A 21,505-nucleotide genomic window follows, 5' to 3' on the forward strand; every position below is an offset into this window, starting at 1 on the left:
AAGATGTTAATAAGTGTGACAAATGAAACCTAATAGCCATTATTTTACTCACTAACTTTGCTGGAGTTGATCTCTAAGGCTAAGCATTTAGCTTGTGAGCCAAATGTAAAGTTGGCCTTGAAAAATTGTTTGTCTTTGTAACAAAACCTGGTGAGTGAAGCAGAGGAAATTAAACTGATGTCCTGTGTGTGTGTGTGTGTGTGTGGGTGGGTGGGTGGGTGGGTGTGTGTGTGTGTGTGTGTGTGGGTGGGTGGGTGGGTGTGTGTGTGTGTGTGTGAGAGAGAGAGAGAAATAAATTCAAATAAACAATCCAGACTTGTTTCTTTACTAAATTATAAAATTAATTGATACATTTATCTATATGCTTATACCATATGTCTTTGTCAAAGAGCATCCAGACAAACAGACACATTCACACCTATGGACCCTGTGACAGACTGGCATCTTGTCCAGGGTGAACCCGCCTCACGTTCTGTGAGTGCTGGGATAGGCTCCGCCCCCGCCCCTTACCTGGAGTAAGTGGTTGATGATGAGCGAGTGAAATGTTACTGTGTGTCTTTTATGATGATTTTATTTTTTCTTCTTTGCACTTTGGTCCAGCGTGGTTGTTTCAAAGTACTTAACAAATGAAGTTGGTTGGTTACATTTTACACTTCAGAGAAACTTTGGTATCATAATTATGATGTAAAGCCATAATTCGTTGTCTTTAATGACAGTGAAAAAAATTGTCATATTTATGAATAAGAGGCTCATTATAAACAGTTAACATACTTATTCATTATGAAATGTATTCAATCATATTAGTACTGTAGTATCACCAGCTTTACAACTATGAACAACATCAACGAGGGGAATAACTTGGAAATTCCACTTTTATTCACAAAAAACCAACACACTGGTTACATTTCTCGTCCCTGTAACATTCAGGTGAACCTCTGGTGCCTCCAATTCAATCATACAATGACAAAGTTCACATTTTGTCCTTTCAAATTACTTCACCTGTTTGAAATACTCGTCAATCCTTCAGTCTCTTTCAGGAGCCAGTTTAAATAAATGTAATAGATGCACTTCATTTTTCATGTGATCATCCAGCAGACCGTCCTCCCAGTGAGCACATAATTTTAAAACGTCTGCACAGAAAGTCAGACGCAGAAGATTTGGATTTAAAGTCTCAGGTGGTTTGTCACGGCACGCGGTGCACGTTTTTATTAACACACACGGCCAGCAACCTGCTCCTGGAGATCACCTGACTCTCCCTGCTCCGCCCACTGCTTATGAACAAAGTCAGGTGCGCTCAGCCAATCAGGAGTGAGGAGCTCAGGGTCACTGACTCCTGCTGCCGATGACGCTTCACACACGTGGTTTATAGTCATGATTTTGCCCTGTCAGATGGGCAAATATAACAATAAACAGTGTAGTCATTAAACAGCTGCAAACAGTACTGATACAAACAAACGCCAGCGCTAAGCTAACTACTGTACGTAACATTAGACAGCAAATACTGTTTTTAGTTGGGGGGTGTTTTTTTGGCTTGTTTTTTCTTACAATTTATTAAAAACTATTACTCTGCCTAAAAATACATTTATGCTACACATAGAAAATAAAAGGCGACACGTACACTGGGCGCGTACATAATGAAGGTTTTTTTTTTTTTGCACAATATTGACATAATTTCATCACGTTTTAGTGATGTCATCATGACGTTACTTACAGTCTGCAATAACAAATGACTGAACCATCGATATAAACTACGCATCACCTCTCTAACGTGGAAATATCCTGGAAAATGTGTTTTTATAAATGTTTGATGACCTTAACCGATCTACTCCAGCAGATAATCATCTGCAGGTACACACACAAGGAATACTCCTACAAAGTTTGTTGAAAATCTTCTGACCCATTCCTGAGTTATTTTGTGCACATGCGCACACACGCACATGCACACGCACAAGCGATTGCCCTGCACTGCTGTTGGTGCACAGTGCAGTGAGTTTACAGGCTTCTGTTTAAATCAGAAATCTCACTCCAGCTATACCTCATATCCCCACTCTCTCTGCCTCTCTCTCTCCTTCTCGCTCTCTTTCTCCCTCTCTCGCCTCAAGGTTGCTATAGCAACAGCCTCATCAAAGCACATGCTGAAGGGGCTGTTTCTGGTTGCGTCCCTGGCAGCACCGTCGTCCCCGTCCCTCTTCTTGTCCCCTCCCCTGAGGACCTGTCTCTCCCTTTTGGAGCTGACCTCGTCTTCCCCCGGTTCTCCCGTACAGACCCGCTCCTGGAACGCCAGGATCTTAGGTGGGTTTTCCTGCCGGTCTCTTTGCTGCTGCTGCCGGATACTCAGCGCTGTTATTTTGCAGTGCTGCGGCTTTGGAGGAACGACCGGCACCGCTTTCACTTGGTATACTTTTACGGGAGATTGTCTGGAGATGACCAGCTTGCGACCGACACCCTGGCCGCCATCTGTCTCATCACACTTTCTGCTCCCCTTCACTTCCTTTGGATCTTGATTTGGATCCTTTTCTTGCTGGTGTTTCCTGTTTTCGTCAACATCTTGCCGTGTTCCAGTTTGCTCGTCAGTGCTCTCGCTGATGTTTTTATCTTTTTCTAGCACTTCACCTTTGGGATGTTGTTCATTCTCATCGATTACAAGCTTCTCTTGATCTGTTTCACTTCTCTTTGGTATGTTTTCCTCTTTGTCTTCAAGCTCCAGCTGCATCTTTGAGATGTTTTTGTCCATCTCCATCACTTCCTCCATTATCTCTGGTTTATCTCCAGTCGTGATGGTCGCTTCTTCCTCTGTCTCCTCCCCTCTAACCTTTGCATCCTGACTCAGTAAACACTCCATGCTTTCTACCCATTCTTCTTCTTCTCCAGCTTGGAGGACATCTTTGATCCTACCTTCTTCCAGAGCAACACGCTCCCTCTCAGCCTGATTGCTTTCTTCATCTTCTATAATTTCACAGATGACATCCTCCAGTTCATCCCAGATCTCAGAGCTGGTGCCATAGAGTGCGTTCTCCTGCTCAATGACTGCTTCCTCCTCCTTTTCTTCATGGTTTTTGTCAGTTAAATCTTCTCCACGTCCCTCACCAGGTTCTTCCCACATGTTCTGCTCAATGCTCAGAATTATGTCTGCATCCACATCCATCTCAGGTCTGGAACATTCTCCGTTTTGGCACATGTCCTCCCACTCGACATCCTCTATCCTCTGTCTCATTGTGGAATCTTCTTCTGACTTGATACAAAGGTTTTTGGTATCTTCTGCTTCAACATCAGCAACCTCCTTTTGTGTGTGAAAATCTGCTGCCGCGACCAGGACAGGGAAATTCACTTCACCCTTTGGATCACCTGCTAAATTTTTACCACCACAGTTGGGATCATCAAACGTGTCCCTCTCATCCTCGACCTTCATGTCAGCCAACATTCTTGAATGATCAATGTCCTCATTGTTTTGCAGTGGAAACGCAGCAGTGCAGCAGGATGGTGGCTCTTCTTCAGCATTTTCAGCATCTTCCACCATGACAATGTGAGCTACGTGGAGATTGTCCTCTGTCGATGTGCTGCAGATGGAAAACAGACAGAAACCGATTAGATGTGTGGAAGTGGTGATGACGATGTCACCCTGCATGTTGGAGGGTTTGATAAAGATCTGCATGTTTGTAAAATTAAGACTGGTAAAAATACACCTGGGATTGATATTATTTCTAGTGTTTGATTTAATAACATTTTGGGGAAAGCCGATGAATGGACCTGTAAGTTACAGTGAGTAGATGGAAGGATAAGTCCACCCCTTACAGGTTTTTTACACAGTAACTCAAAAATGACAATAACAAAAAAACTATCATTGTGGAAGTCTAAGAATAAAAACATTGTCTAATGAGGACAAGTCTATTCAACTAAAATTATATTTATATATAACAGGCACATGTCAGTACATATGTGTGTCTGCCTATGACTGGCCTGTTGCCTAGCAACAGTATCTGCAACAACACACACACACAGTTACACTTTTATTTCACCTTTGCTTCTTGTTTTCCGGTTGCTCTCCTTCATCTTCCTTTTTTGTGCTCAGTCTCTCCGTCACCTCCAGTCTTTCTTCATGTTCTTCTTTTCCCTTTTCCTGAAGTCCCGTCGGTGCTTCTTTGCAGGCAGAAGGCTCTGAGTGCAGTAATAGGTGTTCTCTCTCCTCTGAGCTCTGCAATTGGTCGGCAACAACTCGAGGAGATGTGCATCTGTCTTCTTCCTCAGCCTCTGGTCTGGCCCAGGTCAGGAAGTAGTCCAAGGGAAGACTTTTAATGAACATGCTCTCCTCTTCATCACTGCTGTACTCGTCATCAGAGTTGTCGTCTATGACCTCGTCTTCAGAGGTGGACTCCTGTGGCATGAGGCTGGGCGGGGTCCTGTAAGGCAAACTGAGGGACTTGGAGTGTCGGTGGTGGGCATCGGCGCTGAGCCGTCTGTGGGGACTTAAGTGGGTCTGAATGTGGGGGTCTGTTTCAGGATCCGGTCGGGTCTGTGGACTCAGAGGAGGATCCAGTTCAGCGGTACTCTGGGGACTTTGCTCCATGACTTCATACTCATCATCCGAGTGACCAGGAGGTTCCACAGAGAACTCGTTCATCTGAGGAGCAGAAAAACCCAGAAAACCTTTTCAGAAAACTTTCAAAGCAACTGTTCCTGCTCCATCTGGGTTCTTTAAAAACAAAAAAACAACAACAACCATAATCTGCAAGAATAAAGGAAACAGTTTATTTACAGTGATGCATCAATATCTGGTTTTAAAGACAACTGCTGCACTTAAGAATATTAGTTAAGTGAAAACCACTCATGCTTAGTTTCCTTAAGATCTCTAATGCTGACTAAAATGGCTATAACTTAATATAACATGATGAACATAAAACAAATAATGAATGTTTTCCATTTGTGCAACAGTAAGAATATGTCATGAGTTGAACGATGGAACGTGAATGATCCTTGTAGAATTTTTGAGCAGCAGCTCTCATAATGCTTTGATGTGGGCAATAAAAACTAAGACTGTCTTGTTTCATTCTTATTTAATTTCAGTAATTGTGAATGAATGACCTACCACCTCACGTGGCGTGATGCTATCTTAGACTATAAACATGCACTACTGGTTACAAAGTGGACTTACTACTCTGATTTAAGCAACACAAACAAGCATAACTCAGAGTTCTTGTTCGACTCGGTGGCAACACTTATTCATGGACAACCACCTGTAGTTCGCTCTCCTTTTACAGCACAAGATTTCCTGGATTACTTCAAGAAAGAAAATAGAAGACATTAGGTTAAACATATCCCAGCATGCCCTAACCCAGCCACTACACCCTGCTACTGAGGTGGGCGCCATTACTGAGGTATTACCTAGATTTACAGAATTTGACAGTATCTCACTAGACGTGCTGATGAAACTCCTAACATCAACAAAAAGCACAGCCTGTTTATTTGATCCTATACCAATAAAACTGTTTAAGGACCTGTGGCCCACTCTTGGGCCGACTGTGCTGGAAATTATTAATCTTTCTTTAACTTCTGGATCTGTTCCTAAATGTTTCAAATCTGCAGTGATTAAACCATTACTTAAGAAACCTAATGTAGGCTGATATCAAATCTATCATTTTGTTCTAAAATTCTGGAAAAAAAAGTGGTTTCACAGCAACTCGTAGACTATCTTACTGAGAATAATCTCTTTGAGCCACTGCAGTCTGCTTTTAGAAAATATCATTCCACAGAGACGACTCTCACTAAAGTGGTGAATGATCTTCTGCTTACAATGGATTCAGACACCACTACGGTTCTGTTGCTGTTAGATCTCAGTGCTGCGTTTGATACTGTGGATCATCGTATTCAACTTGATAGGCTGGAAAATCATTTTGGGATTACTGGGCGTGTCTTTTGTGTTTTCATTCATTTTTGATTTATTTTTAATAGAATGCAGTGGGCCCCAGACCCGGGGTCTAGAATTGCACCCTAGGCTCTATAGTTACTCTAACCAGAGCTGGCATTGTATCCGAGGGCTCTCTTCAAGATGGTGATCGTTCCCTTAATTGCAGACAACTGCACCCCATGTGCCCTTGGGTGACCGAGGATTGTCTCGAGGTATTTCTTCAGGTTCTTCATTCAGGCCTGTTGCTCCACCACACCTGGGATGATATCGATGTCTTTGAATGACCACGTTGTTCATAGGTCATTTTTCAGGTCTTGGTATTTCGTGATCTTTCCCCTTTCCGCTCGATTCAGGCTGTAGTCATTGGGGACTGTCACATTGATGATTTTGGCTGTTTTCCTTGTTCCAGATGACAATATCAGGTTTGATTGCACCTCCTTCCATATGTCTTCCTGCTGGCATCTCTTTGTCGTAGAAGACAGTCACTTTTCCATTGGATGAGACTGGTGCTGGCTCATGCTCCCAGACATTTTCTTTGACTTCCATCTCCAGACTTTCCAGTGGAGATATTGACAGATCTTGTTGTGTCTGGATGTATAATGTCCGTCTGCCATGAGGATCTGGCATGCTGATGTTAAATGGTTTACACTCTCAACAGCTGTATGACAGAATCACCATTTGTTGTTCAGAATTTTTCAATTTCTTCTCTCTCAGGTGGCTGTTGTACTTCTATTGTGTCGTTTGCCAACTTCCTGTACACTAGTCTAGGGTTTTTGCAAATTGTTGGTTTATCTGTTTTGCTTGTATTTTCTTGTCTTTGTTCCTAAAATCTTTCACTAAGGTTTTTTCCTCACTAAGGATTTACTTTTTTAAGGAGATTCTTTTTATGGTTTTAACCTCCCAAAAATGTTGCCATTTTGGAGATCTCTGCTCTTAGGCGGCTGATTTTTTGTTGTAACTTCTTTTTCCATTGTAGCACAGTATTCTTTTTCTTAATTGTGGTTATTTTTCTCTCCAAATCTTGTGGGGCTAATTTGCTTTGTATGTACCATGCCGCTCCATAATTTACACCGTCTAAATCTGTCAACATGGTTCCTTCTGGGACCAGTTTAGTCAGTCCCAGGTTAACTTTTTGCAGGAGAGTTTTGAATTTTTTATTCTCCATTAATTTAGTCAGTTTTGGGCACTCTTTCATGTCCATTTTCTTGTTTCTTCAATCTTATTTGCCGATTCCTCTTCTAGTTCCTGGTGTTCTGGGTCTGTGTGCACCTGTATATTGTTTTGTAGATGAGCTGGTGAATGGCTCGTTTTTTGGGGGGCATTGAATAACTCGTTTTTTCGGGGGGGCAGTGAACGACTCATTTTTCGGGGGGCAGTGCCTGATTTCTTTTTTGTTGGGGCTATCTTTGACTTCCTACTTTTTCTGTGGTGTGAGAGGCTTCCTTGGTCTGCTGTTTTTTGTTGGATGTATGTTTTCTGAGGACAGTCATTTCTTGGTGGTGCAATGGGTTGTGCAGATGCCGTCCCTGATCATTTGCCCAACCTCCTGTTGCATCACTTGTATTTCTGCATCGTCATACTTGACCAGTCGTTCTTACTGTGTTTTGTTCAGTAACACTACCTCTAACCTTAGTGACATGAAATTTGGGGTTTCACAGGGGTCTGTCTTAGGCCCCCTGCTTTTCTCCCTTTATATAGCACCACTTGGGCACATATTGTGGCATTTTGGGATTACCTTTCACTGCTATGCTGATGATACTCAGTTATACATGCCGAAAACTGCTGGTAATCTCATCCACATAAAATCCTTAGAAGAAGATTGCCTTGCATCAGTGAGAAGTTGGATGTCTAGAAACTTCCTACTTTTAAACTCTGATAAGACTGAAATCAATCAATCAATCAATCAATCAATTTTTTTTATATAGCGCCAAATCACAACAAACAGTTGCCCCAAGGCGCTTTATATTGTAAGGCAAGGCCATACAATAATTATGTAAAACCCCAACGGTCAAAACGACCCCCTGTGAGCAAGCACTTGGCTACAGTGGGAAGGAAAAACTCCCTTTTAACAGGAAGAAACCTCCAGCAGAACCAGGCTCAGGGAGGGGCAGTCTTCTGCTGGGACTGGTTGGGGCTGAGGGAGAGAACCAGGAAAAAGACATGCTGTGGAGGGGAGCAGAGATCGATCACTAATGATTAAATGCAGAGTGGTGCATACAGAGCAAAAAGAGAAAGAAACAGTGCATCATGGGAACCCCCCAGCAGTCTACGTCTATAGCAGCATAACTAAGGGATGGTTCAGGGTCACCTGATCCAGCCCTAACTATAAGCTTTAGCAAAAAGGAAAGTTTTAAGCCTAATCTTAAAAGTAGAGAGGGTGTCTGTCTCCCTGATCTGAATTGGGAGCTGGTTCCACAGGAGAGGAGCCTGAAAGCTGAAGGCTCTGCCTCCCATTCTACTCTTACAAACCCTAGGAACTACAAGTAAGCCTGCAGTCTGAGAGCGAAGCGCTCTATTGGGGTGATATGGTACTACGAGGTCCCTAAGATAAGATGGGACCTGATTATTCAAAACCTTATAAGTAAGAAGAAGAATTTTAAATTCTATTCTAGAATTAACAGGAAGCCAATGAAGAGAGGCCAATATGGGTGAGATATGCTCTCTCCTTCTAGTCCCCGTCAGTACTCTAGCTGCAGCATTTTGAATTAACTGAAGGCTTTTTAGGGAACTTTTAGGACAACCTGATAATAATGAATTACAATAGTCCAGCCTAGAGGAAATAAATGCATGAATTAGTTTTTCAGCATCACTCTGAGACAAGACCTTTCTGATTTTAGAGATATTGCGTAAATGCAAAAAAGCAGTCCTACATATTTGTTTAATATGCGCTTTGAATGACATATCCTGATCAAAAATGACTCCAAGATTTCTCACAGTATTACTAGAGGTCAGGGTAATGCCATCCAGAGTAAGGATCTGGTTAGACACCATGTTTCTAAGATTTGTGGGGCCAAGTACAATAACTTCAGTTTTATCTGAGTTTAAAAGCAGGAAATTAGAGGTCATCCATGTCTTTATGTCTGTAAGACAATCCTGCAGTTTAACTAATTGGTGTGTGTCCTCTGGCTTCATGGATAGATAAAGCTGGGTATCATCTGCGTAACAATGAAAATTTAAGCAATACCGTCTAATAATACTGCCTAAGGTAAGCATGTATAAAGTGAATAAAATTGGTCCTAGCACAGAACCTTGTGGAACTCCATAATTAACTTTAGTCTGTGAAGAAGATTCCCCATTTACATGAACAAATTGTAATCTATTAGACAAATATGATTCAAACCACCGCAGCGCAGTGCCTTTAATACCTATGGCATGCTCTAATCTCTGTAATAAAATTTATGGTCAACAGTATCAAAAGCAGCACTGAGATCTAACAGAACAAGCACAGAGATGAGTCCACTGTCCGAGGCCATAAGAAGATCATTTGTAACCTTCACTAATGCTGTTTCTGTACTATGATGAATTCTAAAACCTCACTGAAACTCTTCAAATAGACCATTCCTCTGCAGATGATCAGTTAGCTGTTTTACAACTACCCTTTCAAGAATTTTTGAGAGAAAAGGAAGGTTGGAGATTGGCCTATAATTAGCTAAGATAGCTGGGTCAAGTGATGGCTTTTTAAGTAATGGTTTAATTACTGCCACCTTAAAAGCCTGTGGTACATAGCCAACTAATAAAGACAGATTGATCATATTTAAGATCGAAGCATTAAATAATGGTAGGGCTTCCTTGAGCAGCCTGGTAGGAATGGGGTCTAATAAACATGTTGATGGTTTGGATGAAGTAACTAATGAAAATAACTCAGACAGAACAATCGGAGAGAAAGAGTCTAACCAAATACCGGCATCACTGAAAGCAGCCAAAGATAACGATACGTCTTTGGGATGGTTATGAGTAATTTTTTCTCTAATAGTTAAAATTTTGTTAGCAAAGAAAGTCATGAAGTCATTACTAGTTAAAGTTAATGGAATACTCAGCTCAATAGAGCTCTGACTCTGACACTTCTGATTTAAAGCTCTCTTTTTCAGAGGAGCTACAGCATCCAAAGTTGTCTTCAATGAGGATGTAAAACTATTGACGAGATACTCTATCTCCCTTACAGAGTTTAGGTAGCTACTCTGCACTGTGTTGGTATATGGCATTAGAGAACATAAAGAAGGAATCATATCCTTAAACCTAGTTACAGCGCTTTCTGAAAGACTTCTAGTGTAATGAAACTTATTCCCCACTGCAGGGTAGTCCATCAGAGTAAATGTAAATGTTATTAAGAAATGATCAGACAGAAGGGAGTTTTCAGGGAATACTGTTAAGTCTTCAATTTCCATACCATAAGTCAGAACAAGATCTAAGATATGATTAAAGTGGTGGGTGGACTCATTTACTTTTTGAGCAAAGCCAATAGAGTCTAATAATAGATTAAATGCAGTGTTGAGGCTGTCATTCTCAGCATCTGTGTGGATGTTAAAATCGCCCACTATAATTATCTTATCTGAGCTAAGCACTAAGTCAGACAAAGGTCTGAAAATTCACAGAGAAACTCACAGTAACGACTAGGTGGACGATAGATAATAACAAATAAAACTGGTTTTTGGGACTTCCAATTTGGATGGACAAGACTAAGAGACAAGCTTTCAAATGAATTAAAGCTCTGTCTGGGTTTTTGATTAATTAATAAGCTGGAATGGAAGATTGCTGCTAATCCTCCGCCCCGGCCCGTGCTACGAGCGTTCTGACAGTTAGTGTGACTCGGGGGTGTTGACTCATTTAAACTAACATATTCATCCTGCTGTAACCAGGTTTCTGTAAGGCAGAATAAATCAATATGTTGATCAATTATTATATCATTTACCAACAGGGACTTAGAAGAGAGAGACCTAATGTTTAATAGACCACATTTAACTGTTTTAGTCTGTGGTGCAGTTGAAGGTGCTATATTATTTTTTTCTTAAATGATGGTTCTTGGTCCAGTGAAACATCGGCATCAATTTGACCAGGTAACGGTTAGCCTAGGCTCATGTGTCATACATCACACTGACAAAGTGAGGAACCTTGGAGTAATTTTTGATCCGACATTGTCCTTTGACCTCCACATTAGAAGCATTAGGAGGACTGCTCCCCCCTGGCTGGCTTTCCTCCACAGGGTGGCTGGGCGCTCCCTAAGAGATAGGGTGAGGAGCTCAGTCATTCAGGAGAAGCTCGGAGTCGAGCCGCTGCTCCTCCACATCGAAAGGAGCCAGCTGAGGTGGCTCGGGCATCTTTTCCGGATGCCCCCTGGATGCCTCGCTGGAGAGGTGTTCTGGGCACATCCCATTGGGAGGAGGCCCCGGGGAAGACCCAGGACATGCTGGAGGGACTACGTCTCTTAGCTGGCTTGGGAATGCCTTGGGGTTCCCAAGCTGGAGGAGCTGGGGGAGGTCTGTGTGGATCGGGAGGTCTGGGCGGCTTTGCTTGAGCCGCTGCCCCCGCAACCCAACTCCGGATAAAGCGGAAGAAAATGGATGGATGGATGGATGGACAAGGACTGCTTTCTTCCACCTGTGAAATATAGCAAAGATTCGTCCCATCCTGTCTATGGCTGATGACCCTGATCCATGCATTTGTCTCTTCTAGATTGGACTATTGCAATGTTTTATGTATGTGACCCTGTGACAGACCGGTGTCCTGTCCAAGGTGAACCCGCCTCACACACTCTGACTGCTGGGATAGGCCCCCACGACCCTTAATTGGACTACACGGTTGAAGGTGAGTGAGTGAGTGAGTCTGTATAATTCAATGGTCCTAATCAGCACAAATTTGGTTTTAATCTCCATGTGGTTGACTTTCAGGGTTCAGCCTGAAGTCAAAGTTGCTCTTCCGTTACTCGCTATTATTTTTAAAGTAAGAAAGGTAAAAATACTACTGTGAACTGCAGCATTCAAAATACGCAAACTACTTTTCAACAAAGAAATTATGTTTTTGGAAAATAAAAAAACTTGCAGAAATAAACTACGTTGGAATGGACACTCTGGCTGTTGTCATGGTTGGGGTTGTGAGATAAAGCACACGAAAGGTAACATATTAATGTCAGATGCCCCCCCCCCCCCCAAAAAAAACAAAACAAAACAAAACAAAATCTCTACTTAAGTCATCAATATTTCATATAAGCACAGGGTGGGAGTGGGCAAAGAAAACAATTATTTCTGTGATATAACTGACCCTGTGTTCCATCTACACATGATGCGGTCATAGAAATTTGTCAGCTTATTCGTGGAATTTGGTCCTTGTGTGGGGATGTGTGTGTGTGTGTGTGTGTGTGTGTGTGTGTGTGTGTGTGTGTGTGTGTGTGTGTGTGTGTGTGTGTGTGTGTGTGTGTGTGTGTGTGTGCGTGCAGTAACTCACGTGGTAGGAGACGCTGCAGTCCATGTGATCCAGGAAGTCAAAGTTATCCTGAACATAGCCACAGAGTTCCTGGTCATCTTCTTCCACTCCAGCGTTGTTGTAGACATCAGATGTTTCACGCTCACCATCGTTTCCAAAAACGGTTTCCTCCAAACGAAGAACACCTGCTGGAACTGGCTCCAACCTTTTCATGTCTGTTATGTAAACATGCCAAGATCTGAGATTATTTTTGCATTCGGGGCAAAGAAGAAAAAGTCAAGTTAAATTAGCTTCATGGTGAAAATTATTAGCACATTTTCATACAGTAGACAAGGAGGACAGAAAAACCACAGTGATGCGTGCTGTGAGATAACGGCCGTTACCCATGTACTCATCAACGCTGTCAAGATGTTCATCATCTCTGTCGTCATTTTGGTCAGAGGTCCCACTCTTGGCACGTTGGTCTACACCTTCTGTTTGCTCTCTTGCTCTCACCTCCTCATCATTCTTCTTCTCAACCTTCATTCTTTCATCTTTTCCATCACTGCCGCCGTCGACCGCCGCTTCACTGTACTTCACCTCACCACCTTCTTCATCGTGTTTCACATTCCTGCTGCGACTTTTATCTTTCTCTCTCCCACATGTGCCCCTGCTCATCTTCTTTTCCTTCACTGCCAGCTTCTCTCCTTCCTCCTTGTTGCTTCCATCCTTATCCTGACCACAGGGGATAACCCTGTCGCTCCCACCGCCTTGCAGCACCCCCAGTGCCAGGTTAGAGGTGATATGCAGGGGGACCGTGACCATGGTAGGACCAGTGATGTGCATGGCAGCTCTTCGGCTGACTTTAGTGGAGAGTCCCGGAGATCGAGTCTGAAGTGGCTGAACCTCACTGCCAGCTAAGCCCTCGGGGTCTAGGCTCTGGTAGGTGCCCTGTGTTCCCACACCGCCACTTACAATTCCAGTTCCCCGGCGGTAGGTCACAGCATATCCACTGCCTCCTAATGATCCAGCAGATATTCCGACCTCAGTGCCAGACTGCGTGGATGGGATGACGAGGGGAGACATGTGGGTGGAAGGAGGGCGCTGGATCGGCTGTCTGGAACCTGAAGGAATACAGAGCGTAAAGAACCAATAAAAACCTGTTTGAAGGAATGACACAAAACCATCAACAGTATGCAGACAAACAGGAGAACATTCATTCATTTTCTGTTCGTTGTCCACGTCTGGGTCTCGGTGGCAACAGGTCAAGCAGCTCATCCCACACTTCCCTATCCTTGACCAAGTCCTCTAACACTTCCTGGGAGATTCCAAGGTGTTCCCAAACCTGTTGGAAAGTATAATCCCTATAGTGTGTCCTGGGTCTTCCCTGAGGCCTCCTCCCTGTTGAACATGTCTTGAAGACCTCCCCAGGAAGATGACCAGGAGGCATCCTCACCAGATGCCCGAACCACCGCAACTGACTCCTTTTGATGCAAAGAAGTAACGTCTATAAACTGGGTCCCTCCCAGATATTCAAGAAGATACCCAACAAGGGAAGTTCATGTCTGCCGCTTGTATCCATGATCTCATTCTTTCAGTCATTATCCAAAGTTCACGACCATAGGCAAGGATATAAATCAAGAGTCTCGCCTTTTGGTTCAGCTCTGTCTTCACCATGGTGGTCCGGTATCGATGTCATGCTCCAACTTAAAATCTGAAAAAAAAAATGAGGTGGGCTTCATAGATAATTGGCAAAGCTTCTGGGGAAAACCTGGTCTTGTTAGGAGAGACGGCATCCATCCCACTTTGGATGGAGCAGCTCTCATTTCTAGAAATCTGGCCAATTTTCTTAAATCCTCCAAACCGTGACTATCCAGGGTTGGGACCAGGAAGCAGAGTTGTAGTCTTACACACCTCTCTGCAGCTTCTCTCCCCCTGCCATCCCCTCATTACCCCATCCCCGTAGAGACGGTGTCTGCTCCCAGACCACCAATAACCAGCAAAAATCTATTTAAGCATAAAAATTCAAAAGAAAAAATAATATAGCACCTTCAACTGCACCACAGACTAAAACAGTTAAATGTGGTCTATTAAACATTAGGTCTCTCTCTTCTAAGTCCCTGTTGGTAAATGATATAATAATTGATCAACATATTGATTTATTCTGCCTAACAGAAACCTGGTTACAGCAGGATGAATATGTTAGTTTAAATGAGTCAACACCCCCGAGTCACACTAACTGTCAGAATGCTCGTAGCACGGGCCGGGGCGGAGGATTAGCAGCAATCTTCCATTCCAGCTTATTAATTAATCAAAAACCCAGACAGAGCTTTAATTCATTTGAAAGCTTGTCTCTTAGTCTTGTCCATCCAAATTGGAAGTCCCAAAAACCAGTTTTATTTGTTATTATCTATCGTCCACCTGGTCGTTACTGTGAGTTTCTCTGTGAATTTTCAGACCTTTTGTCTGACTTAGTGCTTAGCTCAGATAAGATAATTATAGTGGGCGATTTTAACATCCACACAGATGCTGAGAATGACAGCCTCAACACTGCATTTAATCTATTATTAGACTCCATTGGCTTTGCTCAAAATGTAAATGAGTCCACCCACCACTTTAATCATATCTTAGATCTTGTTCTGACTTATGGTATGGAAATAGAAGACTTAACAGTATTCCCTGAAAACTCCCTTCTGTCTGATCATTTCTTAATAACATTTACATTTACTCTGATGGACTACCCAGCAGTGGGGAATAAGTTTCATTACACTAGAAGTCTTTCAGAAAGCGCTGTAACTAGGTTTAAGGATGTGATTCCTTCTTTATGTTCTCTAATGCCATATACCAACACAGTGCAGAGTAGCTACCTAAACTCTGTAAGTGAGATAGAGTATCTCGTCAAGAGTTTTACATCCTCATTGAAGACAACTTTGGATGCTGTAGCTCCTCTGAAAAAGAGAGCTTTAAATCAGAAGTGCCTGACTCCGTGGTATAACTCACAAACTCGTAGCTTAAAGCAGATATCCCGTAAGTTGGAGAGGAAATGGCGTCTCACTAATTTAGAAGATCTTCACTTAGCCTGGAAAAAGAGACTGTTGCTCTATAAAAAAAGCCCTCCGTAAAGCTAGGACATCTTTCTACTCATCACTAATTGAAGAAAATAAGAACAACCCCAGGTTTCTTTTCAGCACTGTAGCCAGGCTGACAAAGAGTCAGAGCTCTATTGAGCTGAGTATTCCATTAACTTTAACTAGTAATGACTTCATGACTTTCTTTGCTAACAAAATTTTAACTATTAGAGAAAAAACTACTCATAACCATCCCAAAGACGTATCGTTATCTTTGGCTGCTTTCAGTGATGCCGGTATTTGGTTAGACTCTTTCTCTCCGATTGTTCTGTCTGAGTTATTTTCATTAGTTACTTCATCCAAACCATCAACATGTCTATTAGATCCCATTCCTACCAGGCTGCTCAAGGAAGCCCTACCATTATTTAATGCTTCAATCTTAAATATGATCAATCTATCTTTGTTAGTTGGCTATGTACCACAGGCTTTTAAGGTGGCAGTAATTAAACCATTACTTAAAAAGCCATCACTTGACCCAGCTATCTTAGCTAATTATAGGCCAATCTCCAACCTTCCTTTTCTCTCAAAAATTCTTGAAAGGGTAGTTGTAAAACAGCTAACTGATCATCTGCAGAGGAATGGTCTATTTGAAGAGTTTCAGTCAGGTTTTAGAATTCATCATAGTACAGAAACAGCATTAGTGGAGGTTACAAATGATCTTATGGCCTCGGACAGTGGACTCATCTCTGTGCTTGTTCTGTTAGACCTCAGTGCTGCTTTTGATACTGTTGACCATAAAATTTTATTACAGAGATTAGCGCATGCCATAGGTATTAAAGGCACTGCGCTGCGGTGGTTTGAATCATATTTGTCTAATAGATTACAATTTGTTCATGTAAATGGGGAATGTTCTTCACAGACTAAAGTTAATTATGGAGTTCCACAAGGTTCTGTGCTAGGACCAATTTTATTCACTTTATACATGCTTCCCTTAGGCAGTATTATTAAACGGTATTGCTTAAATTTTCATTGTTACGCAGATGATACCCAGCTTTATCTATCCATGAAGCCAGAGGACACACACCAATTAGCTAAACTGCAGGATTGTCTTACAGACATAAAGACATGGATGACCTCTAATTTCCTGCTTTTAAACTCAGATAAAACTGAAGTTATTGTACTTGGCCCCACAAATCTTAGAAACATGGTGTCTAACCAGATCTTTACTCTGGATGGCATTACCCTGACCTCTAGTAATACTGTGAGAAATCTTGGAGTCATTTTTGATCAGGATATGTCATTCAAAGCGCATATTAAAAAAATATGTAGGACTGCTTTTTTGCATTTACGCAATATCTCTAAAATTAGAAAGGTCTTGTCTCAGAGTGATGCTGAAAAACTAATTCATGCATTTATTTCCTCTAGGCTGGACTATTGTAATTCATTATTATCAGGTTGTCCTAAAAGTTCCCTAAAAAGCCTTCAGTTAATTCAAAATGCTGCAGCTAGAGTACTGACGGGGACTAGAAGGAGAGAGCATATCTCACCCATATTGGCCTCTCTTCATTGGCTTCCTGTTAATTCTAGAATCGAATTTAAAATTCTTCTTCTTACTTATAAGGTTTTGAATAATCAGGTCCCTTCTTATCTTAGGGACCTCATAGTACCATATCACCCCAATAGAGCGCTTCGCTCTCAGACTGCAGGCTTACTTGTAGTTCCTAGGCATTTAATCATTAGTGATCGATCTCTGCTCCCCTCCACAGCATATCTTTTTCCTGGTTCTCTCCCTCAGCCCCAACCAGTCCCAGCAGAAGACTGCCCCTCCCTGAGCCTGGTTCTGCTGGAGGTTTCTTCCTGTTAAAAGGGAGTTTTTCCTTCCCACTGTAGCCAAGTGCTTGCTCACAGGGGGTCGTTTTGACCGTTGGGGTTTTACGTAATTATTGTATGGCCTTGCCTTACAATATAAAGCGCCTTGGGGCAACTGTTTGTTGTGATTTGGCGCTATATAAAAAAAAAAAGAAAAAAAATTGAATTGAATTGAACTTATCCCCACTCATGAACAAGCCCCAGAGATACTTAAACTCTCCCCTGACCCAATGGAGACAATCCACCCTTTTTCTGACAGAGGACCCTGGTCTCAGAACTGGAGGTACTGATCCTCATTCCAGCCATTTCACACTTGCCCTCAGACCTGCCCAGCACACATTGGAGGTCACTTTGTGACAACGCCAACATTTACATACAAAATCCACAAGTACATCCAAATGAGCACCTGTGAGACTCAACACCTAAACTTACTGCAAGGAAAATACACTGAGTTCATGTTGATATATGCAGCAGTTATGTGGAAAAGCTTTCAGATTGTCAGTCTGAGTTCAATACTGAAATTTGATATTTGTGCCTGAGGGAGCAAATGTGCAGCACCTTCTTTTGGGAAAGACTGGGTACTGAGGGAGTCCATGCTCCTCGCTGGTCTCAAAGGAGGTCTGTCTTTATCTGAAACAACAACATTTGAAAAGGGGTCATTTTGTGCAAAATATTGTTCTTAAATGATCATATGCTTCTCAAGTGTGGCTGGAGCTTCATATTTTAACAGCCTGAAGATGATCTCTCCATCGGAGCTTCTTTCTAGAAGCACGTCATTCCTTCTGCAGGACAAAAATTCATGATGACATACAACATTTCAGGCCTGTAGCCAGGATCTGAAATGTCTTTTTTGGTGAAAGTGGACCTTGGTCAACAGGGAGTCTGGGGGCCACTGAAAGCCCCCAGAAAATTTTGGGATTTTGATGTCCAACCAAGGATGCATTCTGGAAGGTCTTTGATGGCTATTTTCTTTTAGTTGTACTGCTTAAAATGTGTGGTATTTGTGGCTTTTTTTTTTGTGGGGGGGGGATTGTTCAAATTTTCACCTTTGCCTTTACCCCAAATTAATATCACAACCTACATGTTTGTTTGATATGATTGCGATCTATCAATCAATCAATCAACATTTCTTTGCTTTGCCCTTTACAGCAGCCAGAAGGTGTCCAAAATGTTTTGCAGTAAAATCAAGGAACAAGAATTCACAAAAATAAAACAAACATACAATAGAATTAAAAAGGCACATAAAACCCAAACATGTTACAGCGCCACCAGGTGTTAAAAGCTAGTTTAAATAAATATGTCTTGAACTTTGATTTAAATAGTGATGGGTCAGAAATAGTCCATAAATCAGGAGGTAACTTGTTCTACAGTCTGGGTTCAGAAACCACAAAACACTGTCACCCCAGAGTTTAGATTCTGACCTCAGAACATCTAAATAAAGTCGTCCAGACGCCCATTATGTCTGACTGTAAGTGAGGAGAGTTAAAATTTCAGACAAGTAAGATGATGCAAGGCCAATAATAGACTTAAAAACAAACATTAAAATCTTAAAATCAATTCTAAAATGAACTGGAAGCCAGTGGAGTGAGTACAGTACAGGCATAATATGCTCGCTTCTGGAACTGTTCATTAAAAGACAAGCAGAGACAAGACTGGTTAACACCAGCATAAAGTGCAATACAGTAATCGAGTCTGGAGCTGATAAAAGTATGAATGACCGTCTGAAGATCACGTCCACTGAGGAAGGACTTTAGCCAGAAAATGAAAAAAAAAAACAGAGATTATCTGATCGAACCTCAAACAGCTGTCAAAGACATACTAACTCTAAGAGTCAATCATTTTCATATTTATGGCTTCGTCAACTCTAAAAGATGTGATTTAAAAGCCAGAACCCCAAACAGAATACTGAGCTTAGAACTTACTTAGTTATGCCAAAAAGTTAAATTAAGTAAACTTATTTTTATATGGCTCATCAACAGTGCAGAACTGTAGTAAAACTCAGACCCAGAGTAACACTGATTCAAACAAATTAGTTGTTAAAAATATTATTATAATTATTGTTGTTACTATTATTACTTTAGAAATAGTAGTAGTAGCAGTAGGATTCAAAAGTGGACCTTTAATTGAGGGGTGTTTTGGGGTGGGGGTCACTAGTGTGCCTTTATTAGAGAGAGTGGGGACATGCCGAGTTGAAAAAAATCAGTCATGTGACTCGTGGTGCCTTCTTGGGTCCAAAATAATGTTGGCTGTTAATGTGTCTGCATGTAAATTAGCTATTTTATTCATTTATTCACTGAAAATGTCGGGTTGTTGTGCGTTTGGAGGCACAAAAAGACACAACAAGGGCTTCAAGATGTACAGATTCCCTTCAGATCCGAACAGAAGAAACATCTCAGAAAAAAAAATAAATTCAGCGGTGTGGGATGGAAGCGACTTCATCATCAAAGCTTTGAGAGGTAAATTTATTGTTCAGTCCCATGTACAGAAAAACTCACCTAAACCGTCATCGTATAAACCAGATATTCACAGTCACCGGACAAAAAAAGTCCCAAAGTTTTTGTTGTGTTTTCTATGTAATAAACATCATATATACAGTGGGGTAAAAAAGTATTTAGTCAGCCCCTGATTGTGCAAGTTCTCCTACTTAGAAAGATGAGAGAGGTCTGTAATTTTCATCATAGCTACACTTCAACTGTGAAAGACAAAATGAGAAAAAAAAATCCAGGAAATAACATTGTAGGATTTTTAAAGAATTTATTTGTAAATTATGGTGGAAAATAAGTATTTGGTCAATAATAAACAAGCAAGATTTCTGGCTCTCACAGACCTGTAACTTCTTCTTTAAGAAGCTCTTCTGTCCTCCACCTGTTACCTGTATTAATGGCATTAATGGTATTAACCTGTATTGAAGGACACCAGGAAGAAAACTGTAGACCTGCACCAGGCTGGGAAGAGTGAATCTACAATAGTCAATCAGGTTGGTGTGAATAAATCAACTGTGGGAGCAATTGTAAGAAAATGGAAGACATACAAGACCATTGATAATCTCCCTTGATCTGGGGCTCCACACAAGATGTCAACTTGTGGGGTCAAAATGATCATGAGAACGGTGAACAAAAATCCCAGAACTACAGGGAGGGACCTGATGAATGACCTGCAGAGAGCTGGGACCAAAGTAACAAAGGCTACACACTACACAGAGAGGGACTCAAATCCTGCAGTGCCAGGCGTGTCCCCCTACTTAAGCCAGTATGTGTCCAGGCCCATCTGAAGTTTGCCAGCAAGCATATGGATGATCCAGAAGAGGACTGGGAAAATATCATGTGGTCAGATGAAACCAAAATAGAACATTTTGGTAAAAACTAAGTTGTGTTTGGAGGAAGAAGAATGCTGAGTTGCATTCCAGGAACACCATATCTACTGTGAAGCATGGAGGTGGAAACATCATGCTTTGGGGCTGTTTTACTGTAAAGGGGACAGGACGACTGACCTGTGTTAAGGGAATAATGAACGGGGCCATGTATCATGAGATTTTTAGCCAAAACCTCCTTCCATCAGTGAGAGCATTGAAGATGCAACGTGGCTGGGTCTTCCAGCATGAAAATGATCCCAAACACACCGCTCGGGCAACAAAGGAGTGGCTCCGTAAAAAGCATTTCAAGGTCCTGGAGTGGCCGAGGCAGTCTCCAGACCTCAACCCCATAGAAAATTTGTGGAGGGAGTTGAAAGTCCATGTTGCCCAGCGACAGCCCCAAAACATCATTGCTCTAGAGGAGATCTGCATGGAGGAATGGACCAAAATACCAGTTACAGTGTGTGCAAACCTGGTGAAGACTTACAGGAAACATTTGACCTCTGTCATTGCCAACAAAGATTATGTTACAAAGTACTGAGTTGAACTTTTGTTATTGACCAAATACTTATTTTCCACCATAATTTACAAATAAATTCTTTCAAAATCCTACAATGTGATTTCCTGGATTTTTTTTCTCATTTTGTCTCTCATAGTTGAAGTGTACCTGTGATGAAAATTACAGACCTCTCTCATCTTTCTGAGTAGGAGAACTTGCACAATCAGGGACTGACTAAATACTTTTTTACCCCACTGTAACAGATTTTGTACAACGGATTATTCACTCACATCAGATAAAATGTCCCGTCTGATTGCAATGTATTTCCATTAAAAACTCAGAGCAGTCTGGACGTGCACAGTAACAGAGGTACAAAATAAAGTTCAGCTCTGACACTCGCTGATTTGTGGAAAGTGGGA

General features: G+C 41.8%; 1 protein-coding gene across 4 annotated transcripts in view; it reads right to left on the reverse strand.

Moving 5' to 3' along the window:
• Nucleotides 1–854: 854 nt before the first annotated feature.
• si:dkeyp-68b7.12 (rho GTPase-activating protein 30) overlaps nucleotides 855–21,505 on the reverse strand; it is a 35,255-nt gene continuing 14,604 nt past the window's right edge. For 3 of the 4 annotated variants that reach the window (XM_034183413.1, XM_034183411.1, XM_034183412.1), the window contains 5 exons: nucleotides 17,794–17,865; nucleotides 12,694–13,422; nucleotides 12,341–12,534; nucleotides 4,017–4,618; nucleotides 855–3,557 (listed from right to left, as the gene is read on the reverse strand). In XM_034183413.1, the coding sequence (XP_034039304.1) occupies nucleotides 2,030–3,557; nucleotides 4,017–4,618; nucleotides 12,341–12,534; nucleotides 12,694–13,422; nucleotides 17,794–17,865 (3,125 nt within the window). In that variant the 3' untranslated portion in view covers nucleotides 855–2,029. The remainder of the gene's footprint in view (nucleotides 3,558–4,016; nucleotides 4,619–12,340; nucleotides 12,535–12,693; nucleotides 13,423–17,793; nucleotides 17,866–21,505) is intronic. The other variant, XM_034183414.1, reaches the window with a different exon arrangement.

This window comes from Thalassophryne amazonica, chromosome 12 (assembly GCF_902500255.1).
Source record: "Thalassophryne amazonica chromosome 12, fThaAma1.1, whole genome shotgun sequence".
NCBI lineage: Eukaryota > Metazoa > Chordata > Actinopteri > Batrachoidiformes > Batrachoididae > Thalassophryne > Thalassophryne amazonica.